This window comes from Vanellus vanellus, assembly GCF_965231255.1.
Source record: "Vanellus vanellus genome assembly, chromosome: 14".
In the NCBI taxonomy this organism is placed as follows: Eukaryota; Metazoa; Chordata; class Aves; order Charadriiformes; family Charadriidae; genus Vanellus; species Vanellus vanellus.
The window spans coordinates 2878291-2893482 of NC_138919.1; the positions used below are offsets into that span (position 1 = coordinate 2878291).

A 15192-nucleotide genomic window follows, 5' to 3' on the forward strand; every position below is an offset into this window, starting at 1 on the left:
ACCAGCGATATTAAAAAAAGAAAAAAAAAAAAAACTTTCCAAAGCCATGCGTACATAGTAAAACACAGCACTTACTGACCCTCTATAGGCTGGCATCGTGCTGGGGCATCACTTGGAGTGAGAACCAGTGCTCTACCACTTTAGGAGACCTGAAATGGGGGGAAAAAAAGTAAGTTTAAATTATGGGGGGTTTTTTATGGACACTGCTGAAATTCTTCTTATCCATTTTTGAGTCATTTAAAAAAAACCCAACAACTGTGATTGTGGTTTAAAAAGGGTAAATTATGTATGTTTTTTTCCCCGTACACCGTGTCTACTTCTGTATCACATGCTTATTTGTTATGCTACAGTATTGCTAATCTGCAGTCTCTGCACTTCAGCTGTAAAGCAAATTTAAAATGAGAGAGAAAGGAAGAGAATGATCATTTGATACTGTAAAACACAGTACGTAGCTATAACAGAACTCCGTAATGCAGTTGTGGAGTCTCTGTTTTAGCTTGGATGGTCATGAATATTCTTGATAAAACCAAAATTTGCGCCTCAGCTTGAGAGTTTTGACCACTGTAAGACTGTACCTCAAGGAAATTAAAAGCATTCTGGGGAATATATCCATCCTGCCCTTCCTTTTCTTTCCCCTTCCACATCTTTACTGGATAAAGGGGTTGGGTTTTTCTGAGATAGGGCATTTGGAACAGAAAATTGGCACAAGTGGTGGTGTTACCGAGCATCAGTTGACAGTGATTGGTGCCTGCCTTTTTTTATCAAAGTGGATTTTTTTCTTTTCTGAGTTCACCTCCTGCTGGTCAGTATGATACTGTCTTCTAAGAAGTGTTTTTAAGGGTAAGCAGTTGGGTGAAATTTCTGAGGGTGAATGTGTTCCACATTCTTAATGCATTTTAAAAGCAACAGGTTCTGACCCCGGTAACTGAGAGATTACCATGAATGTTTACTCTTTTCTTTTTTTTTTTTTTTTTTTTTTTTAAATAAGAAGAGGTACTGAGCTTTTTGCAAAGGTAAGCTGAAGGTATTGAAAGTTACTGAAATAACGGTTGTGTAATGCAGTAATACAAAACTCCATCTAGGGAAAATTGTGACAAACAACCTGTGCTGAAAGTTTTCTTGCTCTTTGAAGGGAAGACCTCCATCTTCAGGTGCTGCCTCCTGCTACAGACCCTGAGAGGGATTACTTACCGTGTATATAATACAGATAAAATTAGATCCTTCTCTTTTATATCACACATTCTTTAATTTACGCTGGCATTGATGCGCGGAAGGGCTCCAGTCAGCACGAAGAAGCTAACTCGCGCTCTCTCTCTTTGTTGCAGTATACCATGTTTATGTGTTGCGCGATTCTGATCACCATTGTGCAGTACTGTAACTTCTGCCAGCTTAGCTCCTGGATGAGATCTCTGTTGGCAACCGTAGTAGGAGCAGTGCTTCTCATTCTGCTCTACGTCTCCTTGTGCCCGGACAGGTGAGCATCACGCCTTAGCATTCACAGACTGCGTTTTGGATGAACAAATTTGGGTTTCTCTGCCAGTGAAGTGAGGGTCTGATGCACAGGATTTTAGTATCTGCCATGAATTTCTGCAGCATCTCAAATTTAATAATTGGATTTGGAAAGAGTTCTGTGGGGCTTTTTTGAGGGATTTCAGGACACTATCTGAGGGGCCCTTTTCTGTAACCTGTGTTGAAATGACACTCTGTCCTCAAGTGCTGTGTTTCTCGGGCACACTTACACTTATCAGACCCGTAAAATTGCCTTTCACTGTTTGCTTGAAAAATCTATTTTATTAAGAAATTTTTGGGGCCTTTGGTGGTGCCAGAGAGCCCAGTTGTTCTCCCACACCCGTCTGGATTTATTTCTGTCCTTAGGAACTGTGTGTCTGTCTTCCACCTCCTTCCTCAAGGAGTTTTGCACAGTGGAAGGCAGGTGCTTGGATTTAATAGGATTCTAATACCTTGTTTCCTTTCTCGCTTTCCTGCCTTTTCAGCGGACGCTGCAAGGCAGTGACCGGAGGAATCAAGTTAATGCAGTTTTTATGCAATAACCTTAAGGCTTTTTCCTTTTTCCTCTGATAAGCAGTTTTCCCTATAGGAGAACTTGTTTGCGGTATTCTCCTTCCATTTTCTTGCCGAGAGGGTCAAGGGACTCCTTCCAGCCATCCATTCCTATTGTCAAAATTTTATAATCAACTTGCACTTCTCAGTGGCTTAAGAAATATCGTAGCCTTTGGCACTCTTACCATAGTGTGGACTTTGCAAGGACTTCTTATGCTAGATTATTCTGCTTCCTATCAAAAGCCCTTCCTTTTACCCTTCTTCAGAGGTCGTAGGGTGAAAAACATGAAAAAAAAAACCAAAAAACAAAAAACAAACAAACAAAAAAAAAAAAAAAAAAAAAAACCAAACAAACCCAAAAGAGCTTACAGATACGTGGTTTGTGTAAATATTTAGCTTTTTATCCCCTTTTCAGGTGTCTTCAATAGTCTCTTTTGATTTTGATCTAATTTGTGTAGAAAAAGGCGGGGAGAATAAAAGTCACTCCTGTTCACAACTATAATTTGGAAGTGGCTGTAAGGGCTGTAGGAAGAAAGCCTTGAAAAAAAAATAACTTGGGACTGGAGTGAGCTGATTAAATGTTTTCTAAATCATATTAGACTCCAGAAAAATACCTTTCTTGTCCCTCTGCAGAGCGCTCAGGCAAGGAGTGCAGGACAGTTCTTTCTAGCTTCCTTGGAGGGATGGAGTGTTTCGTTTCTGGATGCCTCTCCTTTCTCATCTTTGATTTGTCCCTTTGGTTTTAGTTGTCCAGCTCAATCCATCGTCTCTCCTCCAGCACGCTACGTCACCCTCTCCCAGTAAGAAAGCTGGCTTTCCACCCCGTGGCCGATTCCCTTTTACTGCTGCCACTCACTGTCCAACCACCACCTTCGCTGAGAAGTTAGCCCCAGGTTTGGTTTTTCAGGGAAATTAGTGAAGACCAAACCCTTGATGCCATTTTTTGACTCCCCGGCTACCCTTCCCTACTTCCCCCCAGGCAGGGGTTCTTGCAGCTCGTTCAGCTACACGCGTGCTAGCGTGGCCGCAAGGAGCTAGCGTGGCACAACTAGATGCTGGTTCACGGCAGAGCCTTTGAAAATAGGGTAATACAATGTATTTGTAGTACCCAAAGCCTTCATACAAAGGCAGGCAGCGAAGGCAAAGCATGAAAAAGGTATCTTGGTGATCGACGTTCCCCTGAGTGATTGAACAGACCACTGTGCATCCGTGTCAAAGGCACTTTGTCACAGAAGAAAATCAGGTTTGGTGCCATAATCGTAACTCCTAATTCCCCATTCAGACGTTTTAGAACAAATGATATGTGTGATTGCTAAGTCAGCTTGTGCGTGAGCTCTGTATTAAGACTTTGTGCAGAAAGACAGATGCGAAACTTGGGATTTTCCCTGCATTTCAACTTTATTAAGGGACTGGGAAAGGCCGTTCCCAAGCCGAGAGGTGGAGACCTTGCTATTGTATCAGTTCATAGCGTCAGCTTTTGCTGGCTACTGAAGGGGTGGTGTGAATGTTAAAGAAATAATGCCGTAAGAAATTTTGCTGATGATAAAGTGGTTTTGCCCGTGGTTTGAATAGTGGTGACCATTAATGGGCAAAGTACAGAAATCGTGGAAGATGTTCTTATTTCATCTGTTACAAATAAATATTTAAAGTAATAGAGCTGTTCAACTGCGGGTTTGAAAAAGTGATTTATAGAATTGATCATGAGCAAAAATAATACAGGTTGAATTAGTGAGAACCGTAACTTTTGTTTTTTAATAATAACTTTTTTATTCCTCTCATCATTTGTCTGGATAATATTTTTTGTCACAGTGGTAATTGCAGCTTTGTATGCATCACAGGCAAATCCATTCTGCAGATTTCTTTACAACTCTTCCCAAAAGTAACTAATCTTGAGAGTTGTGATACTTGATTGCAGCAGAGAAATTGGAATGCAAGTAAACACAAAAATTGCTTGAACTACTTATTTTCTGTAATGGCATTTTCAAAAACAGGCTCTATGTTTGTTTGGGGGGTGGGGGGGTCTGTTTTGGTTTTCTGTTTTCTGTGTTTGGGGTTTGTTTTTTGTTTTGTGTTTTTTTTTAAAAATCTTTGTATTGCGTGGTCAGATAAGATGAAGGCGTAACTGGGTTTTAGAGCTCTGAAATTGCTTTTCCATATTTCCAAGGTAAGACTGGATTGTGTTACAATTATGCGTCCCAGGCATCATCTTGACTGCGTTATCATCAGTTACTTTTTCGAGGTGTTTGCATCTCTGTCTGCCTGGCTGCTTCTTCCAGGCAAAATGTGCAGATGAGTTACGTTCAAACAAAGCTTGTCTGAAGCTGATCAAGCGTGCAATGTAATTATTGGTCCTACAGTCTACATAATAGAAAAGTTTAAAATGCTAACTGAAATTCTGGCAGGATGCTTTGTTTATTGCTTTAACATTTCTGCTGAAACCAATGGTTTTTTTTTGTTTTTTATTTCAGCTCCGTGGAAACTCTTCATCTAGATTTGGCACAGAACTTTAGGTAAGTTTTATATAAAATAACCATCTTTAGGGATAGAAACATTTTCAGTCAATTATATGTAGCAAAACTTGGCATCCACCGTAATACACTTGGGAATTCGACAAATTGGTTGAGCAAGTTGTGTTTAAGTTTCCTGTGTACGTAATTTCCTTTACAGAGGACTTCGCTATGACCAAAAAGCATCAGAGAGCTGATGCTGCAGTCACTGAGTTGTGTAAAGCTATTTTCTTTTTAAATTTGATTTCTAGGAAACAGAACTATGGAGGAGCCATATAAAATAACATCTGTTTTTCTAGTAGTAGGAGTTTTTTAAGCATTATCTGTACATCACGAGCTATTTATTTGATTTCCTTGCTTGATTCACACCATTCAGAAGGGCGCTGAGTTGGATGCTGCCCGCAGCTGGCCAGGTGAGGATTCCCCGGTGGCAGAGGAGCTGCAGCTGAAGAAGCTGGCTGTGAACCTAGCTGCCTTCACCGGGCTGGAGATGCGCTGGCGATGGCAGCCTGGGCGCTGCCTGCCACCCTGAGCTCGCTCAGGCAGAATAGCAAGTCGTGTCACTGAGAGCAAATGAAATTTTAGCCCCCAGACTTTTAAACGAACAAACAAAACTCTTATCCTGGGTTACGAATAGCCCCTTATAAATAAACATGCGAAAGATTCACTCTGATTATTTCAGTGTTGAGTTTCTCATGGTTTTATTGCAAGTTTTGCAAATTTTAAAGTGTTTTTTATTGGTCTTTGGTATTAGAAAAGTATGTGTTTCCTAATTACAAATTTGGGGGCAATACTGGGGCGATGTTGTACATGACTGAACTAATGACCCTGGGAATATGTGACTCAGTAATTCATCTCAACAAACATTGCTTTATTGAGAGTATGTATCAAAACAAAATTACTTTTTTAAAAATGTCATCTACGTGAATGCTATGGTAGTTTAGAAAGTGTGTGGTTTTTAAGTACAGACATGGTAAGTGTGCTTTCACGTTAGTCATTTATTCATGAAGAAGTTAACACTTACTACAGCATTGGGGGGTGTTTTTTGGTTTGGTTGGGGGTTGATTTTTTTTTTTTTTTTTTTTTATGTGGGTTTTCCTTTTTGTATGGCTTTGATTCATGAAAGATAACTTCATTTTCATAACAGAATTCCAGTTCACTAAATCCTGAACGGAAAGTTAAAGCCAGAAGAGCAGAGGTGACTTGATTTTGTTGTAAACTAAAACACTGAAGGGAATTTCCTGAAAAGGCAGTATAGGAAATTAATTAAAGCACAGTGATCACTGGAAGTAGTGTCTTAGGATTAGCCTGTGTTTGGATCCTTAGTGGTTTATTATGAGTTCGTGAAATCGCTGAACCTTTTGTGTTGCTCCGAATTATAAACGTCTTGCCCAGCGCTGACAACAGCTTAGCAGGCTCCTGACCAGCTGCTAATCACTAATAAATAATTCATTCTGCCTTAAATAATTGACAACTTGATCTTGTGTTCAGTGACTATTTCTACATCGTCATTTATTAGAGTTCTAGCAAAAAATTAGCTGTCAAGCATTGTTTGCGTGCAAATATTTTTTTTCCATAAATATATATCATATGACTTCTAACTCGGGACAAATAAAGGTAAAAGTAGGTAAGAAACCAAACCGTGTAGGAGATGTTATTGCAAACAGGCGTGGAGCGCTCTGGGCCTGCTCTGCAAATCCTGCCTTGTGATTGAAATACCAAATAAGGCCGTGACCAAAATGCCTGGCTCATTATGCAGTTCTAAACTTCATTTTAAACTTTTTTTTTTATGAGACGTACTAGATTTGCACTTCGGTTGGGGGGAAAAAAAACGCCTGTATGTCATGCGTGCGTTAATACTACGTGGCGCTGCCCATTCTGCGTGTCAGCAGCAGTTCTGTCAGGTTAGTTGGTCTCTGTCTCTGTTTTCATGCAGGAATTTTGTCAGTCCAGAGCAATCTCTGTTAACAGTCCAGACTTCGCTGACCTCAAGCTGCCCAAACTTATAAAATGATACAATGCTTCTATGTGCTGGAAGCTAAAAGAGAGTTCATCCTAAATCTGTTTCTACCAGAATTTGGCTTCTCTTTTAATGTAAATTATTGAATACCACAGTTCTAGAGTTCTGTGCAAACAGAATTTTTCCTTTCTCCTGAGCTACTAAAACGTTGAAATTCCCTTATCCCAACAAACTTTTTTGCTGTTCCTTTCGCACTGAAATAAATGAAAAAGGTTCTTTGCTCACCCCAGTCAGCACAAAAGCTTTTCCTGTGTTTTGAGAGGGCCAAACTTATTTGCTTTGCGTGCCTTTAGTGAGGTTATACCCTTTTCTTGATCAGGAATTGAGATAATTATTAATGTTGCATGAGAAGAGAGATACTAGTCATGATAATGAAGTCTTAGCACAAAGTTCGTCTCTGGACTGTCCACACTATGCTCAATAAATCAAAATAAGGAATAATCAAAATATGGAATTTGCCTTGTTTTCCAGACAGACTGGTTCTTCAGCCCAAAAGAGATACGATCGTAAACTTTGTCTTTTAAGCAGGAAATAATTCTCGTTTTCATTCATTTCTTATCTCGGAGCAGGTAGGGTGTATCATTTTCCAGTCTGTGACTCTTCAAGGAGGAACAGTGATCGGCTACTTGAGGTGGAAGACTAAATGACTTGATGGTCAGGGGTTTTTTTATATGCATCCACTACACGTTCTTCATCGAAAGCAGCTGTTTGATTTCCCCTTTCCGCACTGTTCCGCCATTGCATTCTTTTTTAAGACTTAGCAGGCATGCATCCTCTTTAAATATAGCAAGATATCCAAATCCAAACATAGGTTACTGGCTCAGAAGCAAAATGGCTTTCCAAAAATCTTTATAAGTAGAAAGCCATTATCTTTATGATTTGTGATCAAGCCAAAGGAGATTCTATCTCCGGAGCTCTCACTTGTTCCATATTCAACACACAGCCTGGATGAAGATGCCAAGTTAATAGTCGGGCGTCTGTGCCAGGAAGCACTTCACCAGTTTGAGTTAAAGGAACATTGTCGGCTTAAGATTTGAATTTGAATGATTTTTAAAATTAGTTTTCTGCTGCAGCACCTCATAAAAAGTAGAGCTTAAAGAGACTGGGGGGATGTGTCATCCTTTCTGTCGTAGGTGTGGGGGGCTTTTTTCTTTTCATTCCAAAGGGCAGCTTCGGGTCGTCTTTGCTAACTGACTGTGTAAGATGATTTATAGTCCTGTAGGTCCTGTAACCTGGTCACTGCAGCGTCCAGAAATCTGATTTCCTAATGAGTAAGATGGAATTGCTCCCTCCTTCAGGCTGGCATCGTGGCTTTTTGTGCTAATGCTTGTAGCGGTCGCATCGTGATCAAAAATGCCTGCTCTGGAAAAGATACTGCACCTTCTTTTTTGAGATACTAACCCATTACCTTATTAATGAAATCAGGTCAGCTTACAAGTGAGTCACTCATTTTGCACGCAGATCTCTAAGGTTGTACGCCCACGTGGGAAACAAGGTCAGGCCAGCGCTCGAGGAGATGATTGAGAGCTCGCAGATGCCAGTACTTCAGCAGTGGTGAATGGGAGGCGGCAGGTTTTTCTTAAAAGGCAGATTTTGTGTTCAACACGAGCCACTTTTCGTAATGTCAAATTTGTGGTGCTTGCCTAATTTGTTTAAGAGGAATTAAAGTACTTTGAGGAGTATTTTGTACAATAAACTGTAAATAAAAAGCCTTTAATGACTTAAATCAATCCCTGTGGCAGGGATGTTTGATGTTAGAGCAGATTATCTGGATCAAATTCGTACTCTCAAAGGAGTAACATGTCATTGCCCAGATCCTCTAGCAGATCTCTTCCCGCAAGGTAACGGAAAATAACGAACTGTTCTGAAAAGAACCTGAATCGTGCTCCTTAACCAAGGTTCATTCCTCACCTTCTCCAGCCTTGTTTATTCTCTGAGATCTCTTATCTTACTTACCCTCCCCTCATTTTGTTGTATAAGCTCATTAAACTGGGAGGATATTCTGCCACCTGCAAAATAGGTAGCAAGGACTGTATTTCAGGAATTGCCACCGTTCTAGTCATTAATAACTTTGCCTTTGTCTTAATCTCTGGCTGGTCTTTCTGGGGAGAAAGTGGTGAGGTTCATAACAGAGGTTCTGTTGAGAAAAGCAGTTGTAAGGGAGAAAGGAAGGCATCTTAGTACGGCAACGCACCAGCAGTTATGGGAACCTAATTGTAAGGACCCATTCTATGAGTTGGGAGTAATCTGTTCCTTTCATTCTTCCCTCGAGTTTTTTTTTAATATCAAACTAATAAAATGAGTATACCTTCACTTCTTCTGCAAGAAGTATATTTATGGTTGAAAACAAAAGGGGTGGCTCCCAACATAACATGCAATCTTAGCTTTAATCTAAAATTCAACCTGTAAGATCTCTATTGTAAATATTTTGCTTACGGAAAACTTTTTTTCCAATAGGCTTAGTCTGATAAAAGCTAATAATTAGATACAAACAAAGACCAAAGCGCATACAAATGTTTTCAGAGATTGTGCATATTCATCTGTTTCACAACTGCTATGTTTTTGCTTCATCAGGCTTTTCTGTCAATCAAATATTTGAGAATGGACATTCGGAAAAGGAAACTGAGTCCCTAATATAGCTCAATTGCTAAAATGTCTGCTTCGATTTCGGAAGTAGGAAGCATGGAAACAAATGCCCCCCAAAGAAACAAATTGAAGTTAGAAATACAGAAACAAATTTAGTCTTCTCTTCTTGAGCGGTTGCTGGAGTTGTGCTTTGTTTTAATCTCTTTTACTAACGTACCTTCATAAGAGAAATACAGACAGACACTGAGGTGCAGATTGCCTTTCTGTTTTCCGAGGAGAAGGGTTGATGTGATGCTTTCCATTATCAAACCACCTCTTAACTTGAAAAACTCAGCATGTGTCTGCTCGTATCAAATCTTAAGCTTTGGCATAATTTTATAGAAAAAAATTGCAGTCAGATGACTCCAGAAATCTCTGCATGCCAATCTGTCTGGGTTTAGACTTCGTTTCTAGGATTGCATAGGTGGTGTCTTCTCAGATTAAACTGGTGTCTTTGCATCTCTCCAGAAAGATGAAATTGTGGACTGCAGATGTCTCCTTGTTAAGGGCGGATTGGCACTGGAAGCATCCTCCGTCAGGGCTTCATAATCTGCACAGGCAGTCGACGGATTGTCAAAAGGATTTGAAATATTACTCTCAATCTATGAGAGACATGACGGTTTTGTTTTTTTTTTTTTTTTAATCTTGGCACTTTGAGAAACTTTCTGTCTCCGCCATGAAAAGCTTCAGTGGTTCTAATGTACAAAAGATGTCAACCCAGAGCTCCATATTCTCTGCTTTCACACAGGAGACATGCGGTTCTCCATGAAGTGTCTCGTATGGGGTTATCTTCTTCCAAAACCTTCATGTGTTAACGTTAAAGGCGCAGTGCAAAGGTTATTGGTCTCTGGTGAGAAGACAAGGGAAAAGCACTAGGAGTATATAATGCAGATGTTTCTGAATATTGGATGTAATACAAAAAAGATAAATTCCACAAAACCTCCACCTCCTATACAGATATACATGTGCACGCGTGTCTCTAAACTCACATGCAGGCGTTACGAAGCGTTTTTATATACATATTTACATGTAGTGCTTCTAGTTATATATTTAGATATACCGATAACTGTTTCCTTGGTGAAGTCCTTAAAATAGGACTACCGTAAAGGCTGGGCAATTTCTGCGTTGACGAACCTGTTGATATTCCTTTAAGGAAGTACTCAGTGAGTTTAAGAATGAAATTAATTCTTTAGCATGCTTAACAGCAGATAAAATTATCGAAGCCTATTTTATAATTTAGTATGTAACGTACGCTTCCCACGCTTTTTTCTAGAAAAGGATTTCTAACCACGGAGCAGAACTGGCAGTGCCCTAACTCTGTGTTTTTAAACACACCTTTCGTGTTCTTCCCTTTCTTCTGCTTCCAGCTCCAGAAAAAGTCCGTGCAACAGTTCAGTGCCAAATGACACGCAGAGGCCAGCAGACCTCATCGGTCAGGAAGTGATTTTGGTTTCCTTCCTTCTGCTCCTCCTGGTCTGGTTTCTGAATCGAGAGTTTGAGGTCAGTTACCGCCTCCACTACCATGGAGATGTGGAGGCTGATCTTCATCGCACCAAAATTCAGAGCATGAGGGATCAAGCTGACTGGTTGCTGAGGAATATTATTCCGTACCACGTGGCCGAGCAGCTGAAGGTTTCCCAGAGCTATTCCAAAAACCACGACAGCGGCGGAGTAATCTTTGCAAGCATTGTGAACTTCAGCGAGTTCTACGAAGAGAACTACGAAGGGGGCAAAGAGTGCTACAGAGTCCTGAACGAATTGATTGGGGATTTTGATGAGCTGCTAAGCAAACCGCATTACAGCAGCATCGAGAAAATCAAAACGATTGGGGCAACCTACATGGCCGCTTCGGGACTGAACACCTCGCAGTGTCAGGACAACAACCATCCCCACGGGCATTTGCAGACCCTTTTCGAATTTGCCAAAGAAATGATGCGAGTGGTGGATGACTTCAACAACAACATGCTGTGGTTTAATTTTAAACTTAGGATTGGCTTTAACCACGGCCCCCTCACGGCTGGGGTCATTGGCACCACCAAGTTGTTGTATGACATTTGGGGTGACACTGTGAACATTGCTAGCAGAATGGACACCACTGGCGTCGAGTGTCGTATACAGGTGAGTGAGGAGAGCTACCGCATCCTAAACAAGATGGGGTATGACTTTGACTATAGGGGGACAGTCAATGTGAAGGGGAAAGGTCAGATGAAGACCTACCTTTACCCAAAATGCATGGACAATGGGATCGTGCCACATCACCAGTTGTCTATATCTCCAGACATTCGGGTTCAAGTGGATGGCAGCATTGGGCGATCTCCAACGGACGAGATTGCCAACCTGGTGCCTTCTGTACAGAATTCTGATAAGATAGCCCATGGCACAGATAACTCAGAAACCAAGGACATCCTTCCTTCCGCCAAGAAGCTTCAGAAAGATGCGGTGAGAGCAGAGGAGAGGTGCAGGTTTGGCAAAGCCACAGAGAAGACTGACTATGAGGAAGCGGGAACTGAGGAGGTCAATGAACTGACAAAGCTAAATATCTCTAAGAGTGTATGATGCACTGTCAGAGTTGCATGAAGTGCTCTGTCGATAGAAACACAAAGACGTTTGCAATGGGCAGTTTTCTTTTTCAAGAGAGACCTTCTCAACACCTGGGTTGTACGTTTGTTTTCATTTCAGCGCCTGACGCTGTGTGGATCACAGCTCCTCAGGGCTTGTTTTCATCCATCTCTCTCCTCCATGCCCCAAATCACATCCCGAGCTCCCCAGCTCCCTGTGCAACCATCTTACAGCTGAGTAGAGGATATTAAGTGCCTTCAGATATACTCCATTGGACTCCCTGTCAAGGTACAGAGGCCCCGAGTGAAATCATAGCTTTGGGTATTTATCTAATTTTAAAGAAAAGAAAAGCTGTGGTTATATCATTTTTATTGTTGTTTCTCACAAAACACTTTTTTTGGCTAATGCAACTCCTTGGGTTTTTTATATCTCTCTGAACAATGTTTTACTGTTAACAGACCTTTTGTATGTAAACACACAGACAAATGTGCATGTATCTACCATATGAGACTGACATAAAGTGCCAGTAACGTACCACAAAAGAATGTCTTGGCGAGGGGGTGACACCGTTTGACTCCGTGTTGGGCTGGAGGAGGAGTTCCGCAGTGGCTCAGCGTTTAGTTAGAGTAGGCTGAACAACTGCTGTAGTTTTACTCTCCTTTACCGATGCTTTCTTCAACCTTAACGTGCCATTGTGTGCTTTGGATACACTTCTTTTCCACATAGCCAATGAGTTACTGATCTGTGGGAATGGAATAAGGGTTCGGACTTCACCAGCTCTCGGGACGGGTTTCCAGAAGCAGATGAGTGACCGTGAGAGTGTTACAATTCAGGTCTTACGAGTCTAAAGCAGTTTCGTGTTCCTCCTTACCCAAGCTGAATTTGCGAAGGTAGGTGAAGTTGGTATCTCTAAGCTGATCTGATTTGAGGGGAAGAGAGAGAGAGAGAGAGAGAAAAGCGAAATAAATGTTTTTGGGAATGCCTTTATTTATTTATTTATTTTGTTCCTGGTTTTATTTTGTTTGGGGATTTTTGTGTGTGTGTGCGGGAAGGGATCAGGAGAGATGACTTGTTGTTTGCTTTAATAAGAGTAATAAGATGGTGTTTCAGCCTCTTTGAACTACCAACCACTGTGAGGATGTTACCTAGGCAATACTTGTTTCCAAGCTGGTGAAACTTCCGAAGCCACCAAACGCAGTTGAGCACCCCAGCTTCCCTCTGGACTGAATCAATGGTGCTGCACAATGTTTTTCAGGATTTTCCCCCCACACGCACTGTGCTTTCGCGGCAGGGAATGGAACAGCGTGCTCCCTGCATGCCACTGAAAGCAGGAATAGGGAAAACCGTCCTTTCTAGGGAGCTGAGAAGCACAATAACTTCCCAATCCTGCAGGTGCCTCTGGGCAGGTCGCTGGGACCAGAGACCTGCGGGAGCAGAGGGAACTGCAGGGTGGGGGCCTTAGACTATGCCAGTTTGCCCTCTGCATGCTTCCGTCACCATTCGCTTACATCTGATGCCCCGCTTTGGGTAATAGTAACTATTCAGCTACTCCAGTTCAACTAGCTCCTTGCGACACCAAATAAAATGGAAGAATTTTCACGCCCGAAATAAGTTTGTTAGTCAGGGAAGAGCTGGTGAAATACAGTGCTGTGCTGTCTGCGTATTGGTGTGGGGTTCAACTCTTCCTTTCTGTCTGAACTGAGGTCAGAATATATTGATACTTCTTTTTATTCCCCGTGTGATTTTTGGCGTTTGAGTAATAAATATATTCGTTGTGAAGTCCCTATTCAGCTATTTGACATCCATCTACACTCCACGGTCAGCACAGAGCCCTTGAAGCCTTTGTCAAATGGAAATCTCTGAGATTTCTGGATCTCAGTTAGTTAAACAAGACTCTGCACACTGTTCTCACAAAAAAACGCTGTTTATGCGCGTCTAAATTGCGTTTGATACTAAAGCTCTTTAAGATTAACTGTACTCGCTCAGTCTGCCAGCACACAAAAAAAAACAATAGGGGATACTCATCCCCGTCCCCTTCTGCCACAGGTGCTGTAGCCTGTTTGGGGGCTACTCCTGACGAGTGACTACATAGAAGTTTTTATCAGTGCACAGTTTTACAACAGCCTTCCCTCTCCCTACATTAAAACTCATCCCCTTCTGCCCCCCTCCCCGTAGTGGGTTGCACTTCCCAACTTTCAGGTAGTATAACTCTGCAAATACCTCTTGCATCTGAAGAATGTATTCTTGAAACCATTTTTAGGGTTCTCGTTTCAGTTAAGCGTGTGTCAGTATTCCTTTTCTTACTGTAGAGGAGGTAACGTGGTCCAGAATTGTTTACATGCCTTCTAGTGTTACATTAGTGTCTCAAAACCGTTCAAACCTTTCTCCCTTTCACTTCTTTCTCCCAGTTTTATAGACGACTCCACCCAGCATTTCTCTCTCATTGATCCGCTGTTCGCAGTGGCAGAGGTCAGTCGAGATGCGCCGGCTTCTCTCTCTCTCGCGTGAGACACTGCACAATAACTAAACCTCCACCAGCAACAGCCCTGCGTGCGGTGAGAGGTTTGCACCCCGTGATGAAACCTGAAAGGAGGAGGTGCCGGATTTGGGCCCCGCACCCAGAGCACCTTCCTCCTCTCTCTTCAAGTAATGCACTGCAGAATCCAAAAGCCTCATCCTCCAGCCTTTAAAGTAAATAACGCTCTCGTGCTGTCGTGGTATGGTGCTGCGGGAGTATTGTTGATTTTCTGATAACATTAGAACACCAAAAAAAAAAAACCATACCAGGGCCTCTGGGTTGTTTTTTTTTTTTTGGCACAAAGCAAATAAAATGACTGAGGACAGAAGTATTAGTGGACTCTGAAATCAAGGGCTGTTGGCTGCTCTGGGAACCGCCGGCGATGTTACTCTGCCTTAACACTGAAGCTGGGAAAAGAGTCATGAAAAGTTGAGTAACTAGTGGTAACCCTGTTTGCTTATTGCCACCGGGGCAGCGGCCGAGCGTTCAGCGACTGTGACTGCAGGTCTTCTCTCGGAGGTTTCACATCTCCTCTTTAATGCAGCATAGTAACGAAATCCAGACGCTAAACCCAACGTACGGTGGGGATAGCGAGGTTTTCCCGGGCGCGAGGAGCAAGGCGGTGCCTGTTTTCGATTGTAAAACAGCGGGAGCTGAACCTTTGCACCTTCCCTTCACGCCTTTCAAAAGATGTCCCAATACTCGCAAAAATTACTCTGGAGGCGTTTTTAATGGCGTTGTGCGTTCCTCTCGGCGGCCGTGACACGTGTGCGCTTGCAGGAGGCCTTGATCAAAGTTCATTTCATTAAAATACCTTTTGGGCTTGTTCTGTTAGTGCCGACACGATTTGAGCACGGCGTAGAAGTGGAGGAGTTGGCCGGGTACCTGGAAGCGTATTCTGC

The 15192-nt window shown here is 42.1% G+C and overlaps 1 protein-coding gene across 1 annotated transcript in view; it reads left to right on the top strand.

Annotated features, from left to right (window-relative positions):
* The window catches only part of ADCY9 (adenylate cyclase 9), a 90823-nt gene extending 77890 nt beyond the window's left edge, over positions 1 to 12933 (top strand). The window contains exons 8-10 of the mRNA XM_082490864.1: positions 1326 to 1474; positions 4530 to 4571; positions 10581 to 12933. Of these exons, the coding sequence (XP_082346990.1) occupies positions 1326 to 1474; positions 4530 to 4571; positions 10581 to 11769 (1380 nt within the window). The 3' untranslated portion in view covers positions 11770 to 12933. The remainder of the gene's footprint in view (positions 1 to 1325; positions 1475 to 4529; positions 4572 to 10580) is intronic.
* The last annotated feature ends 2259 nt before the right edge of the window (positions 12934 to 15192 follow it).